Source organism: Dama dama, chromosome 19, assembly GCF_033118175.1.
Source record: "Dama dama isolate Ldn47 chromosome 19, ASM3311817v1, whole genome shotgun sequence".
Taxonomy (NCBI): Eukaryota; Metazoa; Chordata; class Mammalia; order Artiodactyla; family Cervidae; genus Dama; species Dama dama.
In genome coordinates, this window is record NC_083699.1 from 82,878,425 (window position 1) to 82,906,326 (window position 27,902).

Below are 27,902 nucleotides of genomic sequence, written 5' to 3' on the forward strand. Positions count from 1 at the left end.
TTCAGCTTATTGGTTATTTCTTTCAGGGATCATGTCTTTGGTGTTGTATTTACAAAGGTACCGCTATACCCAAAGTTAGCTACATTTTCTCCTATATTATCTTCCGAGAGTTTTGTAAGTTTTGCATTTTACATTTAGGTCTGTGGTCCATTTTAATTCATTTTTGTGGAGAGTGTAAAGCCTTTGTCAGACATGTCATTTTTCTTTTTTTTGCATATAGATGTCCAGTTATTCCAGCACCATTTGTTGAAGAGACTGTCTTTACTCCATCTTACTACCTTTGCTCTTTTATCAAAGATCAGTTGACTATAAGGGTCAATTTCTGGGCTCTGTATTCTGTTCCCTTAATCTATTTGTCTATTCTCTTGCTGATACTACACTGTTGATTACTATAGCTTTATAGTAAATCTTGAAACTAGGTAACACCAGTCAGTCAACTTTGTTCTTCTCTTTTGATATTGTGTTGACTATTCTGACTCTTTGCCTCTCCTTGTGAACTTTAGAGTCAGTTTTGTTGATACTCACAAAATATTGATAACTTGCTGATATTTTGATTGGGATCATATTGAATTCATAGATAATATTGTGAAGAACTGACACTTTGACAGTATTGATTCTTTCTTTTCATGAACATGGAATATCTCCATTTATTCTTTGATATCGTTCATCAGAGTTCTGTAGTTCTTCTCTTATAGATCTTGTACACATTTTATTAGATTTATACTTAAGTAATTTCTTTAGGTGTTAATATAAATAGTGCTGTGGTTTTTTGTTTTTTAATTTTTATTTTATTCATTTGGCTGCAACGGGTCTTAGTTGCAGCATCACACCGGCCTCCGTAGTTTTGGTGCATGGGCTTAGTTGCTACAAGGCATGTGGGATCTTAGCTACCTGACCAGGGATTGAACCTGTGTCCTCTGTGTTGCAAGGCAGATTCTTAACCACTGGACTACTGGGAAAGTCCTGTATTTTGTTTTTAATTTAAATTCCACATGTTTACTTTTGGCATATAGGAAAATGGTTGACTTTTATCTATTAACCTTATATCTTGCAACCTTGCTATAGTTACTTTTTAACTCAAGGGGATTTTTTTATTTTTTTGGCTGCTTCTTTCAGATGTTCTACATAGATGATCACATCATCTGTGGATAAAGGTAGTTTTATGACTTCTTCCCTGATCTGTATACCTTTTATTTCCTTTTCTTGCCTTACTGCATTAACTAGGACATCCACTGTGATGTTGAAAAGGAGTGACGTGAGGCTAGATCGTTGCCTTATATCTGATCTTTGTGGGAAAGTGTCAAGTTTCCCAGCATTAAGTGTGATGTTAGCTGTATGGTTTCTGTAGAAAGTCTTTATCAAGTTGAGAAAGTTCCTCACTATTCCTAGTTTTTATCATGGAGGTTTTTTTTCTATCATGAATATATTATATATACACACATATATATGTATGTATATTATTTTTTAATTGGAGAAGAATTGCTTTACAGTGTGTGGTGGTCTCTGTAGTACATCACTGTGAATCAGTCATAATTATATATGTATCACCGCTCTCTCGAGCCTCCCTACCTGCCTCACTCCACCCCTCTACGCTGTCATAGACTGGGCTCCCTGTGTTACACAGCAGCTTCCCGCTAGGAAAGTTACCTGCTTTACACATGATGGTGTATATATGTCAGTGCTACTTTCTCAGTCTGTCCCACCCTCTCCTTCCCATGCCTTGTCTGCCAGTTTGTTCTTTACATCTGCATTTCCATTTCTCTGTAAATAGGTTCATCAGTACTATTTTTCTAGATTCCATATATATGCATTAATATATGATATCTGTTTTTCTCTTTCTGGCTTACTTCACTCGTATAATAGGCTCTAGGTTCATCCACCTCACTAAAACTACTCAAATTCATTCCTTTTTATGGCTGAGTAATATTCCATTTTGTATATGTACCACAACTGCTTTATTTTTATTTCTAGCTTTATAAATTTTTTTTGATTGGTGAAAATTGCTTTACATTGTTGTGTCAGTTTCTGCCATACAACAGTGTGAATCAGTCATTATTTTATATATATCCCTCTGCATTGAGCCTTCCTCCCCTCCCCCCATCTCACTCCTCTAGGCTATCACAGAGCACCAGACTGGGCTCCCTGTATTATATAGCAAGTTTCCACTGACTATCTATTTTACACATGCTAGTGTATGTATGTCAGTGGTACTTGCTCAATTCATCTCACTCTCACCTTCCCCCATTGTGTCAAGTCAGTTCTCTACTAGGTTCATCAGTACCATTTTTCTAGATTCCATATATCTGTGTTAATATATAATACTTGTTTTTTTCTTTCTGACTTACTTCACTGTCTATAAGAGGCTCTAGGTTCATCTACCTCACTACAACTGACTCAAATTTATTCTTTTTTATGACTGAGTGTATTCCATTATACCACAACTTCTTTATCTATTCATTTGTTGATGGACATCTAGGTTGCTTCCATGTCCTGGCTATTGTAAATAGTGCTGTGATGAACATTGGGGTACATGTGTCATTTTGAATTGTGGCTTTCTCAGGGTATATGCCCAGTAGTGGGATTGCTGGGTCATATGGTAGTCTGGGGGCTTCCCTAGTGGGTAAGTGATAAAGAATCTGCCTGCAATTCAGGAGACCACCTTCTACGCAAGGGTCATGGGTTCGATCCCTGGATTGGGAATATTGTCTGAAGAAAATGGCAACCCAGTCTAATAGTCTTGCCTGGGAAATCCCATGGACAAAGGAGCTTGGAGGGCTACAGTCCATGGGGTCACAAGAGCCTGACATGACTTAGCAACTAAACCACCACCACATGGTGGTTTTATTCCTAGTTTGTTATGAATCTCCATACTGTAGTGGCAGTACCAGTTTACGTTCCCACCAACAGTGCAGCAGGGTTCTATTTTCTCTACATCCTGTCTAGCATTTATTGTTTGTAGTTTTTTTTGCTGATGACCATTCTGATTGGTATGAGATGATACCTCATTGTAGTTTTGATTTGTATTTCTCTAATAATGAGTGATGTGAGCATCTTTTCATGTGTTTATTGGCCATCTGTATGTCTTCTTTGGAGAAATGTCTGCTTAAATTTTTGTCCATTTTTTGACTGGACTGGTGAATGAATTATATATTTTTAATGATCTATTGCTGTATGTTTTTATGGAGGTAAAACTTAGTTTCATTTTAGTCTTCCTTGTTCATTGATTATTCTTTTACTTTTACCAATTGGTAATTTGTGTGTTTTTAGGCTCAGCTTGCCAATCGGAAACAAAAATTAGAGTCTGTGGAACTGTCCAGCCAGTCGGAAATTCAGCACCTGAGCAGTAAGCTGGAGCGGGCCAATGATACTATCTGTGCCAATGAGTTGGAAATAGAGCGCCTCACCATGAGAGTCAATGACTTGGTTGGAACCAATATGACAATTATGCAAGAGCAGCGACAGAAAGAAGAAAAATTGAGGGAATCTGAAAAACTGCTAGAGGTATATTTTTAAATTGTTATGTACTATAACTGAGGAAATGTGTGCATGTATGTTTTAAGAGAGACTAATTAACCTAGAAATAGGTTCCAAAGTCTGCAGTTTCTTACCTACTCTGTAGCCAATGGATCAGATATTGATATTAATAACAGGATCAGTTCAGTTTAGTTCAGTCACTTAGTCGTGTCCAACTCTTTGCGACCCCATGAACCGCAGCACGCCAGGCCTCCCTGTCCACCACCAACTCCTTGAGTCCACCCAAATCCATGGCCATTGAGTCGGTGATGCCATCCAATCATCTCATCCTCTGTCAACCCCTTCTCCTCCTGCCTTCAATCTTTCCCAGCATCAGGGTCTTTTCAAATGAGTCAGCTCTTTGCATTAGGTGGCCAAAGTATTGGAGTTTCAGCTTCAACGTCAGACCTTCCAATGAACACCTAGGACTGATCTCCTTTAGGATGGACCGGTTGGATCTCCTTACAGTCCAGGGGACTCTCAAGAGTCTTCTTCAACACCACAGTTCAAAAGTATCAATTCTTTGGTGCTCAGCTTTCTTCACAGTCCAACTCTCACATCCATACATGACCACTGGAAAACCATAGCCTTGACTAGATGAACCTTTGTTGACAAAGTGATGTCTCTGCTTTTTAATATGCTGTCTAGGTTGGTTATAACTTTCCTTCCAAGGAGTAAGCGTCTTTTAATTTCATGGCTGCAATCACCATCTGCAAAATAACAGGATCAGATATTAATAATGAGCCTATTAATATTATATCTATTACATAATTTACAGTTTGACTGCCTGGCTTCCTTTTCTCATGAAATAGAAAAACTGACTTTTTTTCTGAGTATTTTTACAGGTTCTGCAAGAAGAAAAGAGAGAATTGAAGGCAGCTCTTCAGACTCAAGAAAATTTTATCCATGATGCAAGAATACAAAAGGAGAAGCTACAAGCAAAATTAAAGGCAGTTGACACTCAACACACAGTAGAGACTATAAGGTATAACCTTAAATATTATTAGTCTTAGCGACAGGGTAGTTTGGCATTGAACATGGTTTTTAATATTACATGTTCATAATTTTGTGCTTGATCATATTATAGGTTTTCTTTATTTTAATTTCTGATTTAAATTTTTAGGTATTTTTTATATTTAAAAATTTAAATTTTTTAAATTTAAAATTTTTTTAAATTTAAAAATTTAAATTTTTAGGTATCTAAATTTAATTTAATTTTTAAATTTTGATTTAATTTAAATTTAATTTAACTTATATAAATTTATTAAATTTATATATTAAATATAGTAAATTAAAATTAAATTTAAATAAATATTAAATTTAATTTTATTAAATTTAAATAATAAAAATTTAAATAAATATTAAATATATTAAATTAAATAAATTTAAATTTAATTTAAATTCTGATTTAAATTTTTAGGTATTTTTTATATTTAAAAATTTAATTTTTTTAAATTTAAAATTTTTAAATTTAAAAATTTAAATTTTTAGGTATCTAAAATATTAGATAATATTGTATGGTTATTTTTTTCTACCTTCAGTTTGGGTCCCCTAACCAAGAAACTCTGATGTTTAGAAAGTTAGAAACCCTTTTGTCAATCTGTATGGGCTTCCCAGGTGGTGCAGTGGTAAAGAATCCACCTACCAATGTAGGAGACGTGGGTTCAACCCCTTGGGTTGGAAAGATCCTCTGGAGGAGGAAATGACAACCCACGCCATTATTTTTGCCAGGATGATCCCATGGACAGAGGAGCCTGGCAGGCTACAGTCCATGGGGTTGTAAAGAGTCAGACATGACTTAGTGACTATTCTCTCTCTGTCTCCTGTTAATTTGTACCCTTGCTGAAACTCCAAACGTGAAAGGAATTATAGTTTCATGTCTCCTGGGAGGCCTACCTTCTTTGGTGAAATAGGTCATGATTAGTAGCTGGTAAGGACATGTGTTCATATTCTGCGAGAACTCCAAAATTACAACTTGCTGCTGAGCAACCGTCAATAGAAGAATGCTGACTCCCACCAAAAAGATACCCCACGTCCAAGGGCAGAGGAGAAGCCCTAGCAAGATAGTAGGAGGGCACAATCACATTTAGAATCAAACCCCATACCGGCTAGAGATGCTCGGAGGGCTCAAACAAACCTTGTGCCACTGGGACCCAGAGATCCCACAGAGACTGAGGCAGAACTGTGTTTGAGTGTCTCCTGCAGAGGTACAGGTCAGCAGTGGCCTGCCGCGGAGGCAGGGGCTCTGGGTGCAGTAGAGCTGGGTATGGCATAAGCCCTCTTGGAGGAGGTCACCATTAACCCCACCATAGAGCGGCCAGAACTTACACAGGGCTGGAGAAACAGACTCTTAGAGGGCACAAACAAAACCTTGTGCGCACCAGGACCCAGGAGAAAGGAGCAGTGACCCCACAAGAGGCTGACCCAGACTTGCCTGTGAGTGGCCAGGAGTCTCCAGCAGAGGCATGGGTTGGCGGTGGCCTGCTGCAGGGTCAGAGGCACTGAGTGCGGCAGTGCATGCATGGAACCTTTTGAAGGAAGTCTCTAGTATCTTCATTACCTCCACCATAGTTTGGCCTCAGGTCAAACAACAGGGAGGAAACTCGGGAGAGGGTGGGGGGGGTGGGGGGGGTGGGGAAGAGGGCCCACCCATATCAACAGAAAATTGAATTAAAGATTTACTGAACACTGCCCCGCCCATCAGAATAAGACCCAGTTTCCCCCTCAGTCAGTCTCTCCCATCAGGAAGCTTCCATAAGCCTCTTATTCTTATCCATCAGAGGGCAGACTGAAAACCACAATCACAGAAAACTAACCAAACTGATCACATGGACCACAACCTCATCTAACTCAATGAAACTATGAGCCATGCCATATAGGGCCACCAAGACAGACAGGTCATGATGGAGAGTTCTGACAAAACGTGTTCCACTGGAGAAGGGAATGGCAAACCACTTCAGTATTCTTGCCTTGAGAACCCCATGAACAGTATGAAAAGGCAAAAAGATAGGACATTGAAAGATGAACTCCCCAGGTCGGTAGGTGTCCAATATGCTACTAGAGATCATTGGAGAAATAACTCCAGAAAGAACGAAGAGAGGGAACCAAAGCAAAAACAGGACCCAGTTGTGGATGTGGCTGGTGATGGAAGTAAAGTCCGATACTGTAAAGAGCAATACTGCATAGGAACCTGGAATGTTTAGTCCATGAATCAAGGCAAATTTGAAGTGATCAAACAGGAGATAGCAAGAGTGAACATCGACATTTCAGGAATCAGTGAACTAAAATAGACTGGAATGGGTGAATTTAACCCAGATGACCATTATATCTACTACTGTGGACAAGAATTCCTTAGAAGAAATGGAGTAGCCATCATGTCAACGAAAGAGTCTGAAATGCAGTACTTGGATGCAATCTCAAAAACAATAGAATGATCTCTGTTCGTTTCCAAGGCAAACCATTCAATATCACAGTAATCCAAGTCTATGCCCTGCCCTGTAATGCTGAAGAAGCTGAATGGTTCTGTGAAGACCTACAAGACCTTCTAGAAGTAACACCCCAAAAAGATGTCCTTTTCATTATAGGGGATTGAAATGCAAAAGTAGGATGTCAAGAAACACCTGAAGTAACAGGCAAATTTGGCCTTGGAGTACAAAAAGAAGCAGGTCAAAGGCTAATAGAGTTTTGCCAAGAGAACGCACTCTTCATAGCAAACACATCTTCCAACAACATAAGAGAAGACTCTACACATGGACATCACTAGATGGTCAATACCAAAATCAGATTGATTATATATTTTGCAGCCAAAGATGAAGGAGGTCTATACAGTCAGCTAACTTTTTTTTTTTTTTGGTAAACCAGGAAACAGACTAAAGAATTCTGAAGAGTTTCATTACTAAAAAGAGTTGGGAAAATATGAACTGCCTCTGTGTTGTTTTTGTTTGCAAAGATACAGGCCTTTAACAGTCCTCCTGTGTCTTCCTGTAGATCACTGGAGGAACCTCTGGCAGAAAGGAGGTATGCCTCTCAAGGGCAGGGGGACTTACAGAACATGCTCTGCCAACTGGATTTTACCCACACTAGTGAAGAGCTTCTGCAGGCAGAGGTGACGCGTCTGGAAGGCAGGTAGATAATTACATGCATTTCAGCAATGTTCAAATTGTTAGAAACTATTTCAATCATTGTATTGATAAAGTAAGCTAATATAACAAATGAAAACCTGTTTTTTCCTCCAGCTTTCACAAATGGCCTAACTTCTGATTTCATTGAGATTAAAGGAGAACTTTGATCTCAATTAAAGGAGAACTTCCTAATCTTTTTACCACCAAACCTACCAGTCAGCCTGTACCTGTCTGTGCCCTTAATCTGTTAGAGTGGATGAATCAATGGATGACATGTCTGTGCTTCTAAGATTCCACTTATGTATAGTTTCTACAGTTTTTTCTTTTCTTTTATATATTGTCAATTCTTAATCTCTGCTAAATCATTTCCCCTGGTATAAAATATGTTTTACTATTCCTCATCTTGGGAAAAAGATGAAAACCCTCCTTTAATTCTATATCCCTGTCAAGTTACTTCCATATTTCTCTGCTCTTCTTCAAAACCCAATTCTTCAAGAGGTGTCTATATTGACTCTCTGTATGTCTTCACATTTCTCCCATGCAGAAGGCCTTCAGTTAGACTGGCTTTCCCCTTTATCAGCCACCTCACTGGAGCTTCTCTTGGGGAGGTCTCGTTGGACATGTGGTGCTCCTTCTGTTCTGAAATGCTGTTGATATGTCCTTGTGTGTTGATTGAATCCTTATTTATGCTGTCCTATGCCCAGCTCACTTGTATTACCATACGGTGAACTTTTTTTTTTTTTGGTCATACTGCAGAACTTTTTGATTGGGAGCAGTTTGCTATTTTATTTTAAACATAAATCACAGTCATTTGTACTCTAATAGTTTTCTGCATGTAGAAGATAAAAATATATAAACTGTTAGCCTGCAGGGAAAAAACAACCAAAAATTTTCCATTTTGCCTTTTTAAGTAACAAATTTTTGTCCCTACTCTAACTAATATATCTTTTATTTCTGTTTTTGGAAACCACTAAATATTTTCTTTGCATAGTAAATATACACGCATCCACAGTTTTTATTTCTCACCTTGAAGTACTTAAGATATTCTTAATTCTCATTACTGAAGTATATGTGCACACACTAGATTGAATAAGATAAAGTTTAGTATTCTTATTGATGGGCTTCTCTGGTGGCTCAGATGGTAAAGAATCCGCCTGCAATGCGGCAGACCTGGGTTCAATCCCTGGATTGGGAAGATCCCCTGGAGGAGGGCTTGGCAACCCACTCAAGTATTCTTGCCTGGAGAATCCTCATAGACAGAGGAGCCTGGTGGGCTACAACTCCTGGGGTTGCAAAGAGTCGGACACAACTAAGCAGAGCACAGCACATTCTTACTGATGTGGCTTCCCTGGTGGCTCAGCAGGTGAAGAATCCATTTGTACCAAAGAAGGAGACACAGGTTAGATCCTTGAGTTGGGAAGATCCTCTGGAGAAAGTGTGGCAACACACTCCAGAATTCTTGCCTGAGAAATCCCACGGACAGAGGAGCCTGGTGGGGATCCATGGGATCACAAAAGAGGTGGACACGATTTAGCGGCTAAACAACAACAACAAAGTTGTTATTGGTATTAGAGTTAATATTTACATTTTTTATCATAGATTTTCCATTGACTAACTTTTTAGTGATCTTTTACATGTTTTGCTATGCTTTTGGCAGATTCCGAGGACTTGTGTCTTGCTTGTGACACACTGACAACCTGGAACACTTTTTTCTCTTCAGGCCTCGATTTTCCCATCTTTAGAGAGGACAGGATTGTTTCTGATTTTTCTTCTCTCTACCTCAGTGTTTTATTTGACATATTATAGTCATATACTAAGTACCACATAATAAGCATTCTAGGATTTTTAGAAATAAAGTTGGAATAAATGGATACAAATACCCCTGTTCAGTAATAAAACTGAATGGCTTTAAAAATTATTTTTCTATATCAAAAGACTAGTAAAAAAAGGAACTCTTTTAGACAGCTTATTTGTATTGTTCAGTTTGAACAGAATACTCCCTGAAACAGGAACTGGAGGAATATACATGATTGTTTTGTATTGTTGTATTGCCAAGGTGATATTTTGAACGATAGCTTATCTGGTAAATTGGTTGTGTGGGGGAACAATCTAACAGTTATTAAGCCTTTATTGAACAGTCTGGAACTGAATGATGAAGGGCCCGAGGGTATGGTGGACAAGGTTAAAGGGAAGTGAGAAGTAAAAGATATTATTTTAATTCTAGAATTTGTAGTTTGAGAGACAGAATATGTACATTAAAAGACCTAAGAGCAATTTAAAGTGAAAGTTCTAGAAAGTGTCTACCTTAAAACTCTTAATAATTGAAAGCAGACTGTTTTTAAGATGATTTTGGGGATTGAGGGTCAGGGTGGCTCTTTCCAGGTAAATGCTGATTCGATTCTTGAAAGGGTGTTGACTGTCCATTGTCAGGTGGTGGAGGGAGGTGCCGTGTGGTCAAGGGGGTGGTATGTGAAAAGAAAAGAAGTCAGGCTTAGCACATGGCACATGGCAGACTGTAAAGCCTAGCAATTTAGAAGCAAAAAGACTTTATAGTGGATATGAGTTATGAGATAGGAGAGGCATGGTGTCCCTGAGGTTCTTATTCTGATGAGGGATAAGTAAGGGTGACAGGTTGGAAACTCATGATTATTTTGGCAGCTGTGTGTAGGATGGGATTGTAATTAAGCTTGGTGAAGACTGACATGATGCCCGGTCATGTACAACTAGAGAGAAAAAACTGCCTGCGTTGTTATAACATTTAGAATTTTGTAACCAGTAATATTTTAAGCAGATAGGAGGTATATAGGTGAACACAGAAGTCAAAAGTATCTCCCCAAAAGTTTGGATTGGCATGGACTTTTCTGACTCCACTGATACGGAAATTGGAAATGAGTTTTATTTTGGGTTAGAAACTGATGTTTGTTTCTTGGACATTAAGAGAGTAGTTAGATAACTCAACTTGTGGGCTTCAGGATTTTGTTTTGTTTTAAATATGTGGCCTTATTTTTGTCATGCAGCTTAGAATCTGTGAGTGCAACATGTAAACAGCTGAGTCAAGAGCTAATGGAGAAATACGGAGAGCTAAAGAAGATGGAAGTGCACAACAATGAGTACAGGGCTGAGATCAAGCAGGTGAGAGTGGCAGACCCCGCTGTGTTTGTAGACTGAGCGGTGGGTTGGGAGGTTATAGGAGTTAATAAGAAAAATGTCATCCAGAGGCCCTTTGATGCTCATGAGTAGGGTACCTGTAATGTGCTTAGGAGAATATCTTTCTGTGTCATCCTCAGGGATGCCATTTAAGTATTTTCAAGATAACTGAAGCCTGCCCACTTTGAACTCTACAACTTTATTTTAAATGTGTCTTGATGAAAAATTTTCTAAAAGATACACAGCTTCTTGCTTGCATGAACACATGACCATATTAATTGAGGTGGCATTTAGTATTTTCTTACTGACTGAAGGTGGTGATGGATGTGTATTCTCTTCTGTGCTGTGGGTAGTCATATCCTCATTGGCATTTGAAGTTTGTGGAATTTGTCTCTGTGTTATTGGGCCCTGGCTGTCCTATTTGTTGAGTCATTTCTTTTTATTACTTCTTTGAGATTACTTCTAGCCCCGTTTTTTCTTCTCTTTCTGTTATCTTCTATGGACCAGGAAACCATATAAGCAAAAATTTTAGATTTGCAACTAAAAAAAAGAGTGAAGGTAACAAATGCTGTCCTCTAAACAATGTGTGCTTCAGTTTTCTGGTGCTGGTTCTCAGCATTTGAGTCAGCAATCTCTCCCTGTTTTGAGATCTAATAAATAATTGTGGGTATAACCACCTGACCTGTACAGATATGCAGCTTGGTAAATTGCTAATTTTTTGCAGATTTAATTAGGGAAAAATTTATGACTTGAGGCAGGGTAAAAATTACTCTATTATTAATATTATATTTTTCTATCTAACATATCTTCTCTCAATTTTTAATGCTTTCTGTTTTTTTGCAGTTGAAAGAACAGATTTTACAGGCTGAACAGAGCTACAGTTCTGTACTAGAAGGAATGAAGATGGAGATCTCCCAGCTAACTCGAGAGTTACATCAGCGAGATATCACTATTGCTTCCACCAAAAGTTCTTCTTCTGACATGGAAAAGCGACTCAAAGCGGAGCTACAAAAGGCAGAAGAAAAAGCAGTAGAGCATAAGGTGAAACTTGAACAAGAATTTTCTTTATTTGAAGTTTGTTTATGAAGGTTCAGTTTATTAAAGTTATAATTTCTATAGTGTTTAATTCAGTAAATTGTTATGAATCCTCTTCTTTAGGCTGGTTAACAAGTAGTCTAGTGAAGATTGGCAGGAGTTAAGAGTAGTTCAGACAAGTGAAAAGACTATTTCTGTGGTGAGTGGTGAAGGTTACCATGTTCACTGTGGCAGGTGGGACAAGTGGTGAGGGATGAGGTGGGAAAGCAGGGATTAGCTCCTAAAGGGCCTGCCTGCCCTGTACAGGAGTTTTCATGTTATCTTGGGGTCAGTAGAGAATAGGTTAAACAGGAGTAAAAAGTTTCTGTGGTTGTATGTAGAAGAAGCAAGGAGGCAGAGTGACCACTCAGATGCTGTCACAGCAGTGAGGTGGTGGCCTGAGCACTGCGCAGGGGAGACCCAGGGAAATGGACGCATTCTGGAGATACTTGCCTGTTAAGATTGAGTAGGCTTTGTATTTGACTGGATAGGGAGAGCGAGTTAGATAGAGTTAGGGAAGGATGTCACTAGGATTCTGGCTTTGGCAACTGATTAGAGAGTGATGCTCTTTAATGAAATACAGAAAAGATAAGGAGCAGGTTTGGGGGGGGATAATGAATTTGTATGAAAGGTACCCAAAATGGGGAAGCTGGCAGATGGGACACTGGTTTTGAGATAAAAGCTGGACTTTCATATGGAAATATCTAATAGTTCCACAGAAGGCCTGGAGTGCAAGATTAAAATCAAGGTAAGACATTTAGCTGTGGAAGTCTTTACATGAAGTTGGCATTTGAAACTCCAAGAGACTTAGGTATTGTAAGCAGAAGGCAGGAGAAAGGCATAGAGTGTGAAGAGGAGAGACTTGAACCCAACTTAGGAAACTACTCATTTAGGGTAAAAAGGTGCCAGAATGATGCTAAAAATGAAAGAGACAAAAAGGAAGAAAACCAGATAGTTCTCACAAAAGAAGTAGGAAGCCAAGGAAGGCAGGAATCTTCAAGTAGGAATAAGCTACTACCTTGAAAGGAGGGCAGATTATGAGATGCTGGAGGCAGAGGCCAGGAAGAAGAGTCCCAGAGAGCCACCAGTGCCTGGATTGATCTGTTTAGAATAATACTCTTAATTGCATGTGTACAAATTCATGTTGAAACACCTCTTCAAAAAACTTTTTAGGAAGTATTTGTATATATGAATGAAGAATGTAACTTCACCTAATGAAAATTTGTGGAATTTTCATTAGATGAAGTTTTGTGGAAACTTTTTGGAATTTGTGGAAAAATTTTTTAAGATGCATTTGATTTATTCATCACATTTATTTCTTTTTTTCTGCTTTTCCCTTCTCAGGAGATGTTGGGTCAGCTGGAATCACTCAAATTAGAAAATCGTCATCTTTCTGAAATGGTGATGAAATTGGAATTGGGTTTACATGAGGTACATATATAGAAATGTGCTTTTCTACTGTCCAAGCTTTAAAAGAAATTACTTTGTAAATACTGATATTGTAAAGAGAAAGCTAAGATCAAACTATGAAATGATCCTTCTGCAAAAACTTTCTCAAAAAGAAGTCAAGACAGTGATAGGAGTGAGCAAAGTATGACTCTTCACTCCAACAACTGGGAGATTTAAAAAAATACTGTATGTGATAAAAATACATGTACAGTCTGTGTTCTTAATAGAGAGAATGTATATAAAGGGTTTAGCATAGTGTCTGGCACTTCAGTGCAGTTCACTTCAGTCGCTCAGTCGTGTCCGACTCTTTGAGACCCATGAATCGCAGCACGCCAAGCCTCCCTGTCCATCTGGAGTAAACCAGCTCCCGGAGTTTACTCAGACTCATGCCCATCAAGTCGGTGATGCCATCCAGCCATCTCATCCTCTGTCGTCCCCTTCTTCTCCTGCCCCCAATCCTTCCCAGCATCAGGGTCTTTTCCAATGAGTCAACTCTTCGCATGAGGTGGCCAAAGTAATGGAGTTTCAGCTTCAGCATCAGTCCTTCCAATGAACACTCAGGACTGATCTCCTTTAGGATGGACTGGTAGGATCTCCTTGCAGTCCACGGGACCCTCAAGAGTTTTCTCCAACGCCACAGTTCAAAAGCATCAATTCGTCGGCACTCAGCTTTTTTCACAGTCCAACTCTCACATCCATACATGACCACTGGAAAAACCATAGCCTTGACCAGACGGACCTTTGTTGGCAAAGTAATGTCTCTGCTTTTTAATATGCTGTCTAGGTTGGTCATAACTTTCCTTCCAAGGAGTAAGCGTCTTTGAATTTCATGGCTGCAATCACCATCTGCAATGATTTTGGACCCCAAAAAATAAAGTCTGACACTGTTTCCACTGTCTCCCCATCTGTTTCCCATGAGGTGATGGGACCAGATGCCATGATCTTAGTTTTCTGAATGTTAAGCTTTAAGCCAACTTTTTCACTCTCCTCTTTTACTTTCATCAACAGGCTTTTTAGTTCCTCTTCACTCTCTGCCATAAGGGTGGTGTCATCTGCATATCTGAGGTTATTGATATTTTCTTCTGGCAATCTTGATTCCAGCTTGTGCTTCTTCCAGCCCAGCGTTTCTCATGATGTGCTCTGCATATAAGTTAAATAAGCAGGGTGACAATATACAGCCTTGATGTACTCCTTTTCCTATTTAGAACCAGTCTGTTGTTCCATGCCCAGTTCTAACTGTTGCTTCCTGACCTGCATACAGGTGGTATATAATAAATACTTAACACTGTTATTATTACTGTAATTACTATTTTCACAATCTTTTCATTATAAAGTATGTCATCTTTTAAGTATTTTTGTTTTAAATATATTTCTACAAGGTAAAAGTGTTAAGTGAAAGTGTTAGTCGCTCAGTTGTATCTGACTCTGTGACCCCCAGACTATAGCCCTTCAGGCTCCTCTGTTCATAGGATTCTCCAGGCAAAAATATTGGAGGTGGGTAGCCATTCCCTTCTCCAGGGGATCTTCCCAACTCAGAGATCAAACCTGTATCACCTGCATTGTAGGCAGATTCTTTACCTTCTGAGCCATTAGAGAAAATGCACTTCATTTAATCACATATTCTAGAATCTTTTATGCTGAAAGTATTTAGTAGACAGTGTAATAGATACAAGGATGAATACGATTCTTGTCTTTACAAGATTGAGGGTAATCCAGTAGGGAGGATAAGAAATGTAAACAAGCTTCTCTGAAACCAGAGAACAGGATTAGCTAACAGAGAGTTACCAACTGTGTAAGTGCACTTTAAACTATTTTGTTATAAAATTGTTATTTTTGCAAAATGACCCATCTGTTTCTTACCCTCTTTTCTTGATACAGGTCAAATGCCCAGAGATTTTAGAAATTCTTTTTTTCTGTTTTTCTGGAGAGTATATGCCTCCAAAAATTCATGGTTATGCAATGCCCCTGTTGGCTCCTAAGTAGTTTTAGTTTCACTCTCAAGGATTGTGGAGGCTGGGGTGGAAGAACATGCAAAACACTACACGAATACTTTATTTCAGCTAAAGGAAAATACAGGGAACCATTTTTATAATCTTTTGAGAGGGTGAGACACTCTTAGCATCTTGAAACCACAAAGAATTTTACAACATAATTCTACAACATAAAAATATAAAATTTCTGGACTACAAAAGGCCCCATTTAAAAGACTGATAGACTAGAGGAGAACAATCTGTTAACAGACAAAAGGTTAATATAAAATATTAATATATAAGGCCTTATAAAGATAACATAATCATCGGGATCTAGTAGGAAAATAGATTCAGTTCAGTACAGTTCAGTCACTCAGTCGTGTCCAACTTTGAGATCCCATGGACTGCAGCAGGGCAGGCTTCCCTGTCTATTACCAGTTCCCAGAGCTTGCTCAAACTAATGTGCATCAAGTTGGTGATGCCATCCAACCATCTCATCATCTGTCGTCCCTTTCTCCTCCTGCCCTCAATCTTTCCCAGCATCGGGGTCTTTTCAGATGAGTCAGTTCTTTGCATGAGGTGGCCAAAGTATTGGAGCTTCAGCTTCAGCATCAATCCTGCCAATGAATATTCAGGACTGATTTCCTTTGGGGTTGACTGGTTGGATGTCCTTGCAGTCCAAGGGACTCTCAAGAGTCTTCTCCAACACCGCAGTTCAAAAGCATCAATTCTTCGGTGCTCAGCTTTCTTTATAGTCCCACTCTCACATCCATACACGACTGTTGGAAAAACCATAGCTTTGACTACATGGACCTTTGTACCTTTGCAAAGTAGTGTCTCTGTTTTTTAATATGGTATCTAGGCTGGTCATAGCTTTTCTTCCAAGGAGCAAGCATCTTTTAATTTCATGGCTGCAGTCACCATCTGCAGTGATTTTGGAGCCCAAGAAAATAAAGTCTCTCACTGTTTCCATTGTTTCCCCATCTATTTCCCATGAAGTGATGGGACCGGATGCCATGATCTTAGTTTTTTGAATGTTGAGTTTTAAGCCAACTTTTTCACTCTGCTCTTTAACTTTCATCAAGAGGCTTGTTTGTTCTTCTTCACTTTCTGTCATAAGGGTGGTGTCATCTGCATGTCTGAGGTTATTGATATTTCTCTCAGCAATATTTATTCTACCTTGTGCTTCATCCAGCCCAGCATTTCTCATGATGTACTCTGCATATAAGTTAAATAAGCAGGGTGATGATATATAGCCTTGATATACTCCTTTCCCAATTTGGAACCAGTTTGTTGTTCCATGTCCGGTTCTGTTGCTTCTTGACCTGCATACAGATTTCTCAGGGGGCAGGTAAAGTGATCTGGTATTCTCATCTCTTGAAGAATTTTCCACAGTTTGTTGTGATCTACACAGTCCATAAATAGATAATCATAGAAGTAATACAGAAATTCAGCAAAGAAGAAAAGCAGTTACATCCCTTTAATAATCAAAAGAAATAAATATTCTTTTGTTTACTGGCTTGACAATGATTTTTTAAAAACTGATATAACCAGTGTTGGCAGGGATATAGAGCAACAGGCTCTTTAGTGATCTGTTAATGAGAAAGTAAATTGACAGCTATTCTGGAGGGCAGTTTAGCAATGTCCATTAAACCGAATGTAAATACATGCAGTCTATAAAGTCCTGAGTCATGTGCTTTTCTGATTGTGGTTGTCATTGCTGAATTATTCTCCTTTTGTCATCAGTTTGCATTCCCAAAGAACCCATCCTGGAGAAGCAAATGCATGAAAATGGTCATTTCAGTATTGTTTGCAGTATCCACAATTTTGAAAAAATGTAAATGTTAGTTTGCAGAGGGATGGTTTCATGATTTTCTTTACTAGGAAATGTTATGCCATCATTTAATGTGGCATATACTCCCTCGCCGAATCCCTCTAAAACTAAAGTGAAAGGACTTTGTTTTTTAAAGCAAACATACAAGGATGAAAAAGTAGGAGAGGAGACAACAGCTAAATATTTTGTAAGGGGGAAGGTGGGTGGAAAGAAGGAAAGAAGAAAGGAAGGATGCATACATGGAAGGAAGGAAAACGACTTTATACACCTTGATAAGCAATACTAAGCTAGTGGTGGAGAAAACCAACAGCTTGATTTGCACCACAGAGTCTTCAAAAGGCTCAGGATTTCAGTTCAATTCAGTTGTGGCTGACTCGATGCAACCCCATGGACTGCAGCACGCCAGTCTTCCCTGTCCATCACCAATTCCCAGACCAATTTCAAAGTCATGTCCGTTGAGTCAGTGACGCCATCCAACCATCTCATCCTCTGTCATCCCCTTCTCCTCCTGCCTTCAGTCTTTCCCAGCATCTTTCCCAGGGTCTTTTCCAGTGAGTCAGTTCTTCATATCAGGTGGTCAAAGTATTGGAGCTTCAGCTTCAGCAACAGTCCTTCCAGTGAATATTCAGGACTGATTTCCTTTACAATTGACTCGTTGGATCTCCTTGCAGTCCAGAGGACTCTCAAGAGTCTCCAACACCACAGTTCAAAAGCATCATTTCTTTGGTGCTCAGGTTTCTTTATGGTCCAACTCTCACATCTGTGCATGACTTCTGGAAAAACCATAGCTTTGGCTAGATGAACCTTTCTTGGCAAAGGAATGTCTCTGCTTTTTGATAGGCTGTCTTGGTTGGTCATAGCTTTTCTTCCAAAGAGCAAGTGTCTTTTAATTTCATGGCTGCAGTCACCATCTGCAGTGATTTTGGAGCCCAAGAACATAAAGTCTGTCACTGCTCAGGATTTGGAAATAGCTGATTGAGACTTTTATCTTATGTAGTGTGATTACCTGTTCATATTTAAGAGTTGGGAACTTTCAGAAGTGCCTAGACTATGGCCAGAGATTCTGTTCAGCTTAATTTCTCCTGAAACCTCTAACAATGGTAATGATGTCCTTTCTTCACACAGCCAGGTGTGTGCTTGCTATGCACTTTTTATATTACCTTTCACATTCATTTGTTTGTAATTGTTTGTTAATAAAATAGTAAATTTGAGAAAAATTTAAATGATGCCTGCTTGGAAAAAACAAACATTATCTTCTTCTAAAAGATATCTTTAATGACATCAGATATGAAACTCAGGCTGTTGAGAATCATGTCAGCAATTTAGACTTCCTCTGATTTTGAAGTTACAGTGTAAACATGATGTATGTATTAAGAACAGTTATTAAAAAGTTCCATTTTGCATTTATCATCCTAGGAAGTTGATATTACTTTTACGAATGAATAATTTTGGCTAAATAACTTTTAATAAAAGTATCTAACTAGCTTTGTAATGAAAGCAATAGCTCTGATAAATTATTTACCACAGTGAAAATAAAAGTCACTAGTAGTTCATAGTTTAACTCCTATGTCCTGCAGATTTTTTTTTTTTTTTGAGATTTTATCTGTCAACAACTTGCTGAAAGATTTTATAACTTATTCTCACGACTAGTACACATAGTTAAATGGTTGTATTTTAAGCTTTATTTTTTTGTTAGGTAAATTGTGTTTGTCAAACTACTTGACCAGCTTATTTTCAAAAAATTCTTTATAGAAAAGAGCAAGCTAAACATCGTATTAAATTCCAAAGAAGACAACCATAATTTTTCAGAATGCTAATGAAAATATTTTGTCATTAGAAAAAAATAGTCCAGACTTCTGTTTTTTTTTAGGTGCTATATTACTAGGAAATACCTAGAATTGAAGAGCAATAGAATTTATAATCACAGAATTCAGACCATATCAGAGTAGTAATTCCTACCTTATCCTTGTTGAATACTGACTTATCATGTCAAATCAATCTCACATACCAGAATAGGTACAACATTATGTAAAAGTCTTTAAGACCAGAGAGTTATTTATTTAAAAGTTGTCCATGCCAGCCAGAATTCCTTTTCAGAACATTATGTTCAGATTTCTTTCTTTGAAATAGGTCTCTTGGTTTTCTTCCACAGGTATTGTGGGGCTATTCAACCTTCTGTCTCCATCTTTTTTTTTTTAAGTTAAACTATAGTTGTATAATTGCATAGTTAGAATATTATATCAAAGTGTACAACATAGTTGTTCAATATTTTTATAGATTATACTGTTTAAAGTAATTATAAAATAATGGCTATATTGTCTGCTGTATAATATATCCTTGTAGCTTATTTATTTTATACATAGTAGTTTGTGCCTCTTAATCCCCTACCCCTGTCTAGCCGCACCCCCCTTCCCTCTCCCCATTGGTAACCGTTCTGTGTCTGTGAGTCTGTTTCTGTTTTGTAATATCCATTTGTTTTATTTTTTGTTTTCCACATATAAGTAATAACATATAGTCTTTGTATTTCTCCGTCTGATTTATTTCACTAAGCTCAACTTTCTCTTTCTTAAAGAAGAATTCATGGTTACTATTTTCTTTCTTTTTGTCTGTTTTTGATTCTCATTTGTAGCTTTCTTCCATTCTAGTTCTAGCCTTCCTCCAGCTCCTTAGATATTCCTTCACACATTAGGGAAGCCCATTGTGCTCCTACCCCATTAACTAAGAAATACACCCTTTTTTTTAAGGTGCCAAAACCAGATCTATACTTTTTCCTAAGTAAAACCATAGATTAACTAGTCACAGCTAAAAGTAATTTTCAACCAGCAGTATCACAGATCACAAGTATTCTTTTACAAATTAAGTGCCTCTGTTCTTTTTTATTAGGCAAAAGAGATTTCACTAGCAGACCTCCAGGAAAATTATATTGAGGCATTAAATAAATTAGTATCTGAAAATCAACAACTACAGAAAGATTTGATGGATACCAAAGGTCAGCTGGAGATTTCTACTCAGATATGCAAAAAAAACCGGGACAGGATCTTTAAACCAACACACAGCAGAGTACCTGAGTTCAAGAATACAGAGTTCAAGTAAATTTTCTTCATAGTTTATTTAAAATATATATCTTTATTATGTAATGCTCATTTCTTTGAGAATAATTTCCAATTTATAGAAATTAAATCTTTATCAAAGGACCCTATGTTTAATTTTGAAGTACAGTGTGTACAAGTGTTAGGTCTGTTAGGTTAAAAAGTGCAGGGGGTTATATATCACTTTCATGCAAACTTCTAGATGTAGGTGAGAATAACCGCCTAATTCCCCTGAGTTTTGTCATGCTGCTTCCCACCTCTCTAGCTTCACTTGGCCCATAAGAAGTGGAAGTTAGCTTTTTATAAAAAGCTTCTTTTGTATTTTTGGTGAACTAACAATAGACTGTTACCTAAAACATCAGTATTCAATGAAAAACCACCCGGCTTCAGCTCTTACATGTTTTCCTACCAGGAACCTTTGCTGACACCCTCTCTGCCACTCCCACCTCACCCCCAGGTAAAGATAAGGGACTTCTCTATGCACATTGCTTCCCTCTGTCCTACCACCAACCTCACTAGGGCACCCAGATAGCATACTTGTCTTCCTTGCTGTTGTGTAAGTCTGTGGGGGCAGGGACGTGGTCATGGGGGTTGGATATTTGGGGCCAGGGTGATGAAAAGAATGCCTGGTCTGAGCAGGCTGCTGATTTTGTAAATTATAGCCTTCTCCTTAGTCTGGTACTGTATTTTTATTGAAGTTCCAACAATAAGTCTGTTTTAAAGGAGGAAAACTACTACAATCTTTATCTGCTTTATTTTCCAATCTGCTATCCAGGCCAGCCCATGGCCAGCACAGGCATGATGGGATGAAGGCTGAGCCCTACAAAGCAGGTCTTCATTCTCCACCAGGACAAGCATCAGACAGCATAGAGCCCGTGTCCCTGTCCCGGGGCGTCAGCCCCCAGAGCCATCAGCTCAGCTCTTGCTGCTCCACTGTCTCTCTGCCGTCAAACTTTCTGTGCAAAACTCACTCTCTTCCTTCAGTGCTAGATACAAATGAAACCAACTTTTCTGACACTGTCTCTGAGAGCATAAATGACCCAGAAGACTTTACATCTTCGGTATGGAAATTTTTTGATCTTACTAGTTTATTAAGTGTGTTTAGTTTGAGTTTGTTTTTTTTATTTTAAGGCAGAGGGTTTTTTTTTCTTTTTGTCTCCTTACTGCTTCTCACTCTTAAGTACCCTTTGTTATTCTCATGTATTTCTGTCCTAAGATTTTGCTTGTGAAGACTTCAGCCACGACTACTTTTTAAAATGTGTCTTGTTAAGTATAAGTTATAGGGATTCATTTATTTTCAGCCAAAATTTAAAATTCCCTTCCTGCCTTTTTTCAGAGAGGGTCACCTTTGTATTGGAAATGATTGATTCAAGGAATATCTCTACCTGCCAAGACAGTCCTGGAGCGTAGACAGTGGGGGAGGAGAAAAGGAATGGCTGGAAAGGGAAAGAGTGGGTCGAGGCAGAGGAATTAATGGCATCTGATGTGTCTGTTATGGACCATAGGCTGGGTGCCGCCCCACGGGGCCCTGGTGGCAGACTCTGCCCTTCAACAGGGCTGGCCCCTTGTTCCTGCAGCAGATGTGAGGACTCCTCTCCACCCTTGTTTTTGCCTTCTGTGCTGAAGCGCTCACCTCTAGCCGTTCCTTCTCATCACCCTGTGATCCTGTACCTGTGAAATACCTGTTCAGTATTTTTGACTTTTTAATATGCCACCAAGTCCATAGGAGTTCTCTTTTAGTTGTTGAAATATATGCACTATATATGTAATTCTGAAATCCAAAAAAGACCTGATGACTAACTTTCTAAGTTTGGCACCAAGACCTGACCTGGCCTGAACTGATACGATGTGATAAAATGTTGATTGATCCCACTTAACATTTTATGTCTGAAATACCAATGTGTTTGATTATGGGATGCTACCTCAGACTCCTCATAGGTCATGTATTCTATATTTATGAATTCATCTACTTGCTGAACTATTTGTTACCTGTAAGCAGAACTCATAAGCACTTCCACAGTCATTCATGAACATGGAAGAGCTGGATAAAATGTGAGTCACTGGACTTGCATGTTTCCAGCTAAGGTCAGTCAAGGTGGTACGTTACCCTCTTGTTTCAGCTCTTGTGCTGAGATGCCCAGAAGATAGAGCCACTCAGGGGCAGTAGAGTGCATGAAGCTCAGATGCTGGGCTTGAACAGGGTTTGAACCCCAGCTTTGGCACCCATTAATGGGGTGGCCTCGGGCAAGTTACTGAACACTGTGAACCTTGTTTTTTGTGAAATAAAGCAAACAGAATCTACCTGGTGAGTTATTCTTAGAAGTTAGGATTATAATCTGTGTGAAGTTTGTGTGTATGTGTTTGTTTCCCATAAGAGCAGTGTTTCAATATTCATTAATTCCGGGTTTGCGATGACATTATAGAAAATAACTACTGCAGATAAGGGTCAACTAAATATGGTACATCTAAATTCTGAAACCAGTGATTTCAGACAAGGGGCTGTAGACTCAAATTTTGGAGGAAGGAAAATATTGATTTTTAACTGGTATCTAATTTATTACAGGTAGATTTTCTATGCTTTAAACAGTAACATTCAGATTTTTATAAGTAAGTTTGAAATAAATAGGCATTAAGTATATCTTTTCTAGGGTATAGAAGGCTCTGGAAGTCTTCAAATGAGTAAGTAATATATTTATATGATGCTTCACACTTACATAACTGTGTCAGAAAGGAAGAGATCTGTGTTAATTTTTGTGGAACTTTTTTTTTTTTTTTTTTACTGTTATCATCATTAGGATAAAAACAATATCTTGTCAGAGGAAAACATCCCCCTTTTGATATTGGTACTTAGAAAATGTCAAGAATACTGTATCTTAGAAATATACTGTTCAACTTACATATGTCAAAATTTGTTTCTCTTCTAGTGTCCCTTGCCTCTGTCTCCTCTTGGTTCAATAGCCACAAGATTTTTGGAAGAGGAAGAACTGAGGTCTCATCACATTCTAGAGCGCCTCGATGCCCATATTGAAGAATTAAAGCGAGAAAGTGAAAAGACAGTGAAACAATTCACAGTCCTAAAGTAGCCTCTTAAAAATCACAAACTTGGAAATAAAACTAAACACTGAAGAGTTACTGTCATCCTGAAGTAGCAGCTCTTTGAAAGCCTGAACATACGACTATATAGAAGCCATAAAAATAAGATGTACTAAAGCTGCTGTGAGGAATCTGAGAAGCTGACACTTAGCTCTAAGGTGTTTTCTCTGCACTGTCTTGTTTAAAGGACTTTTTCCAGCAATAACATGTAAATAAACCACTTTGCTAGACTTTTTTTCTCATATTAATATTTATTATCGTAAAGTAATACTTTCTCTTGCTGACTTAAATGTAATAGCTGAAGACTAATTAAAGATTTTATGATACATGTTGGAAATAAAGTAACTGTAGGAACTTCCTCTGGGAGCAGTGTATGTAGCAGAAGCCATGGATCTCAGTCAGAGTGATCCAGATTTTGCTGATTTTTGTACTGGTGTTGCTCCTCATTAGCCAGTTGGGCTGGTAATGTGTGAGGCCAGGCGGAAGTATGTGAAGGGGCTGGAGAACTTTGACAGGAAGCCCTCTCCTGTTCAAAAGACAGACGTGGGAAAGAGGTGGGAGCAGGGCCTGGGGCTGGGTTAGTGTGGGAGCCTGGGGACACTCGGTAGAAATCTTGGCATCTGCATTTCTGAGGAGAGGTTTGAAGGGGAGACAAAGATGTCAAGGTGTAGAGGCATTTCAAGCTGTGGAGATCTGGAGGAGGAGGGCAAGGAGAGACAAGAGCAGAACTTGGGGCCTGAAGGACACCAGCACATGAGCATCATGTGGTTAGATCCAGCAGATGAGCTAGAATGTGCAGCCAGAGACCAGAAGGTGAGGTGGAGGGCTCTTGTCACCCAAGATGGGGCTCCTGTGATCCAGCCTTCTCTGTGGATCTTTCCCATCAGCAAACAAACATCCTGTTATTTCTCCTTTCTTTAAAGCAAAACAAAACCTCAGTTCCACATCCTCCTTACTGATCCACACACTTGCTTCCCTTCATACAGGTGTCTCTGGCGAGTAATGTCTGCAGTGACTTTTGCCACTGTCATCTTTTTTTTTTTTTATTTGTTTTTAATTGGGGGATAATGGCTTCAAAATATTGTGTTGGTTTCTGTCATACAACAAAGTGAATCAGCCATAAGTATACATATGTCCCCTCCCTGTTGAACCTCTCCCGTTCCGCATCTCATCCCACCCCTCTAGGTTGTCACCGAGTACAGAGTTGAGCTCCCTGTGTTATACGGCAACTTCCCATTAGCTACCTGTTTTATACATAGTAATGTATATGTTTCAGTTCTACTCTCTCAATTCACCCTACCCTCTCCTTCCCCAGACTGTGTCAAGTCCCTTCTCTTCATCTCTGTCTGTATTCTGTCCTGCAAAAGGATTCATCAGTACCATTTTTATAGTTCCATATATGTGTGTTGATATACTATATTTGTTTTTCTCTTTCTGACTTACTTCGCTCTGTATAGCAGGCTATAGATTCATCTACCTCACGACAACGGACTCAAATGGGTTCCTTTTTATGGCTGTGTAATATTCCATTGTTTATATGTAGCACAGCTTCTTTATCCATTCATCTGTCAGTGGACATCTAGGTTGGTTCCTTATCCTACCTAGCTATTGTAAATAGTGCTGCAATGAACACTGGGTACATGTATCTTTTTCAGTTATGGTTTCCTCAGGGTATATGCCCAGTAGTGGAATTGCTGGGTCATACGTAGTTTGGGCTTCCCAGGTGGTGCTAGTTGTAAAGAACCTGCCTGCCAGTGCAGGAGATACAAGAGATGTGGGTTTGATCCCTGGGTCAGGAAGATCCCCTGGAGGAGACCATGGCAACCCACTCTGGTATTCTTGCGTGGAGAATCCCCACGGACAGAGGAGCCTGGCAGGCTGCAGTCCATAGGGTTGCAAAGAGTTGGACATGACTGAAGTGACTGCACGCATGCATGCTTTGTAGTTTTATTCCTAGTTTTTAAGGAGTCTCCACACTATTCTCCATAGTGGCTGTATCAGCTTGCATTCCCACCAACAGTGCAAGAGTGTTCCTTTTTCTCCACACCCTCTCCAGCATTTATTGTCTGTAGACTTTTTTGATGATGTTCATTCTGACCAGTGTGAGGTGATAACTTCATTGTAGTTTTGATTTGCATTTCTCTAGTAATGAGTGATGTTGATCATCTTTTTGTGTATTTGTTGGCCATCTGTATGTCGTCTGTGGAGAAATGTCTGTATGGGTCTTCTGCCCATTTTTTCATTGGATTGTTTGTTTTTTCTGTTATTGAGTTGCATGAGCTGTTTGTAGATTTTGAAGCCTTTGTCAGTTGTTTCATTTGCAATTATTTTCTCCCATTCTAAGGGTTGTTTTTTCATCTTGTTTATAGTTTCCTTTGCTGTGCAAAAGCTTTTAATAGGACCCACTTGTTTATTTTTGTTTTTATTTCTATTACTCTAGGTCAGAAAGGATATTGCTGTGATTTATGTCAAAGAGTGTTCTGCCCATGTTTTCCTCGAAGAGTTTTATAGTTTCTGGCCTTACATTTAGGTCTTTAATCCATTTTGAGTTTATTTTTGTGTATGGTATTAGAAAGTTTTCTGTTATTGTTGTTCAGTCATTTAAGTCATGTCCGGCTTTTTGTGACCCCATAGACTACAGCATGCCAGGCTTCCCTTTTTTTAACTATCTCCCACAATTTGCTCAGATTCGTGTCCATTGAATCAGTGATGCCATCCAACCATCTTATCCGCTGTTTCCCCCTTCTCTTTCTGTCCTCAATCTTTCCCATCATAAGCGTCTTTTCCAATGAGTTGGCTGTTGGCATCAGGTGGCCAAAGTATTGGAGCCTCAGCATCAGTGCTTCCATGAATATTCAGGGTTGATTTCCTTTAAGGTTGACTGGTTTGATCTCCTTGCCGTCCAAGGGACTCTCAAGAGTTCTCCAGCACAACAATTCGAAAGCATCAATTCTTCAGTGCTCAGCCTTCTTTATGGTGCAATTCTCACACCCATGCATGACTACTGGAGAAACCATAGCTTTGACTATATGGATGTTTGTCAGCAAAGTGATGTTTCTGCTTTGTAATACACTGTCTAGGTTTGTCATAGCTTTTCTTCCAAGGAGCAAGCATCTCTTAATTTCATGACTGCAGTCATCATCTACAGTGGTTTTGGAGCCCAAGAAAATAAAGTTTGTCACTGTTTCTACCGTTTCCCCATCTATTCACCATGAAGTGATGGGACTGGATGCCATGAACTTTGTTTTTTGAATGTTGAGATTTAAGCCAGCTTTTTCACTCCTCTTTGACTCTCATCAGGAAGCTCTTTAGTTCCTCTTTACCTTCTGCCATTAGAGTGGTATCATTTGCATATCTGAGGTTGTTGATATTTCTCCTGGAAATTTTGATTCCAGCTTGTGCGTCATCCAGCCCGGCATTTCACATGATGTACTCTGCATATAAGTTAAATAAGCAGGGTGACAATACACAGCCTTGACGTACTTCTTTCCCAATTTGGAACCAGTCCGTTGTTCCATGTCTGATTCTAACAGTTGCTTCTTGACCTGCATACAGGTTTCTCAGGAGGCAGATAAGGTGATCTGGTCGTCCCATCTCTTGAAGAATTTTCCATAGTTTGTTGTGATGCAGACATCTAATGCCTTAGCATAGTCAATGAAGCAAAAGTAGATGTTTTTCTGGAATTCCCTTGCTTTTTCTATGATCCGACAGACGTTGACAATTTGATCTCTGGTTCCTCTGCCTTTTCTAAATCCAGCTTGTACATCTGGAAGTTTTCAATTCATGTACTGTTGAAGCCTCACTTGAAGAACACAACTTTTGAACACAAAATTTTGAACACAACTTTAACTAGCATGTTAAATGAGCGCATCTAATTTCATTCTTTTGCATGTAGCTATCCAGTTTTCCCAGCACCACTTATTGAAGAGGTGTATCTCCATTGTATTTTCTTGCTTCCTTTGTCAAAGATAATAGATGCGTCCCATTATTTTCTTAACTTAATCCTCTCCAACCCCACCTCCCTCCCCACCGTGAAACTGCTCTCCTGGCCTGGAGGTCGCCAGTGACTTTGTCAGTTCTGAGCATCATTTCACATGCTTGGTCTCCCTCTCACCGTCTCTTGGTTTGTCTGACCTGACAGTCCTACCCATTCCGTCTGTTTCTACTCTTCTGACTTTTCCTCTACTAAAGGCCCCCACTTGGACTTCAGTGTGAGTTTTCTCACTCAACTTGCTCTTTCCCTAGACTATTGCATTCAACTTTTAAGCTTTTAATTCTATCTGTAGGCCAGTGACCTGTACATTCAAAACTGACCTTGACCTCTCCCCAGAGCTCCTGCCTTAGAATGTCTTCACTCGAATGTCTGATAAGAACCTTAGGCTGAAGATTTCCAAGAGAACTCTTGAATCTCCCTGTTGCTTAGATTCCATGTCAGGGTGGCATCATGTGTGCCAGTTGCTAGGAGTTATTCCTTAATTCCTTCCTTACCCACACCTCCGTATCCAAGCCTTTGGGTGGTCCTGTCAATTCTGCCTACTGTCTCAGACCCAACCGTTTCTCTCCTCATGCCTGCCACCCAGTCTCTCACCTAGCTTCCAGCAGTAGCCTCCTA

General features: G+C 39.1%; 1 protein-coding gene across 8 annotated transcripts in view; it reads left to right on the forward strand.

Annotated features, from left to right (window-relative positions):
- CEP63 (centrosomal protein 63) overlaps positions 1-23,520 on the forward strand; it is an 80,151-nt gene extending 56,631 nt beyond the window's left edge. For 4 of the 8 annotated variants that reach the window (XM_061167633.1, XM_061167632.1, XM_061167630.1 and 1 more), the window contains 10 exons: positions 3,268-3,501; positions 4,359-4,498; positions 7,501-7,638; positions 10,652-10,766; positions 11,625-11,822; positions 13,200-13,286; positions 19,992-20,197; positions 20,973-21,258; positions 22,846-22,876; positions 23,122-23,520. In XM_061167633.1, coding sequence (XP_061023616.1) covers positions 3,268-3,501; positions 4,359-4,498; positions 7,501-7,638; positions 10,652-10,766; positions 11,625-11,822; positions 13,200-13,286; positions 19,992-20,197; positions 20,973-21,258; positions 22,846-22,876; positions 23,122-23,225 — 1,539 coding nt within the window. In that variant the 3' untranslated portion in view covers positions 23,226-23,520. Of the gene's footprint in view, positions 1-3,267; positions 3,502-4,358; positions 4,499-7,500; positions 7,639-10,651; positions 10,767-11,624; positions 11,823-13,199; positions 13,287-19,991; positions 20,198-20,972; positions 21,259-22,845; positions 22,877-23,121 lie in introns of those variants that run through there. The other 4 variants (XM_061167636.1, XM_061167637.1, XM_061167634.1 and 1 more) reach the window with 3 other exon arrangements.
- The last annotated feature ends 4,382 nt before the right edge of the window (positions 23,521-27,902 follow it).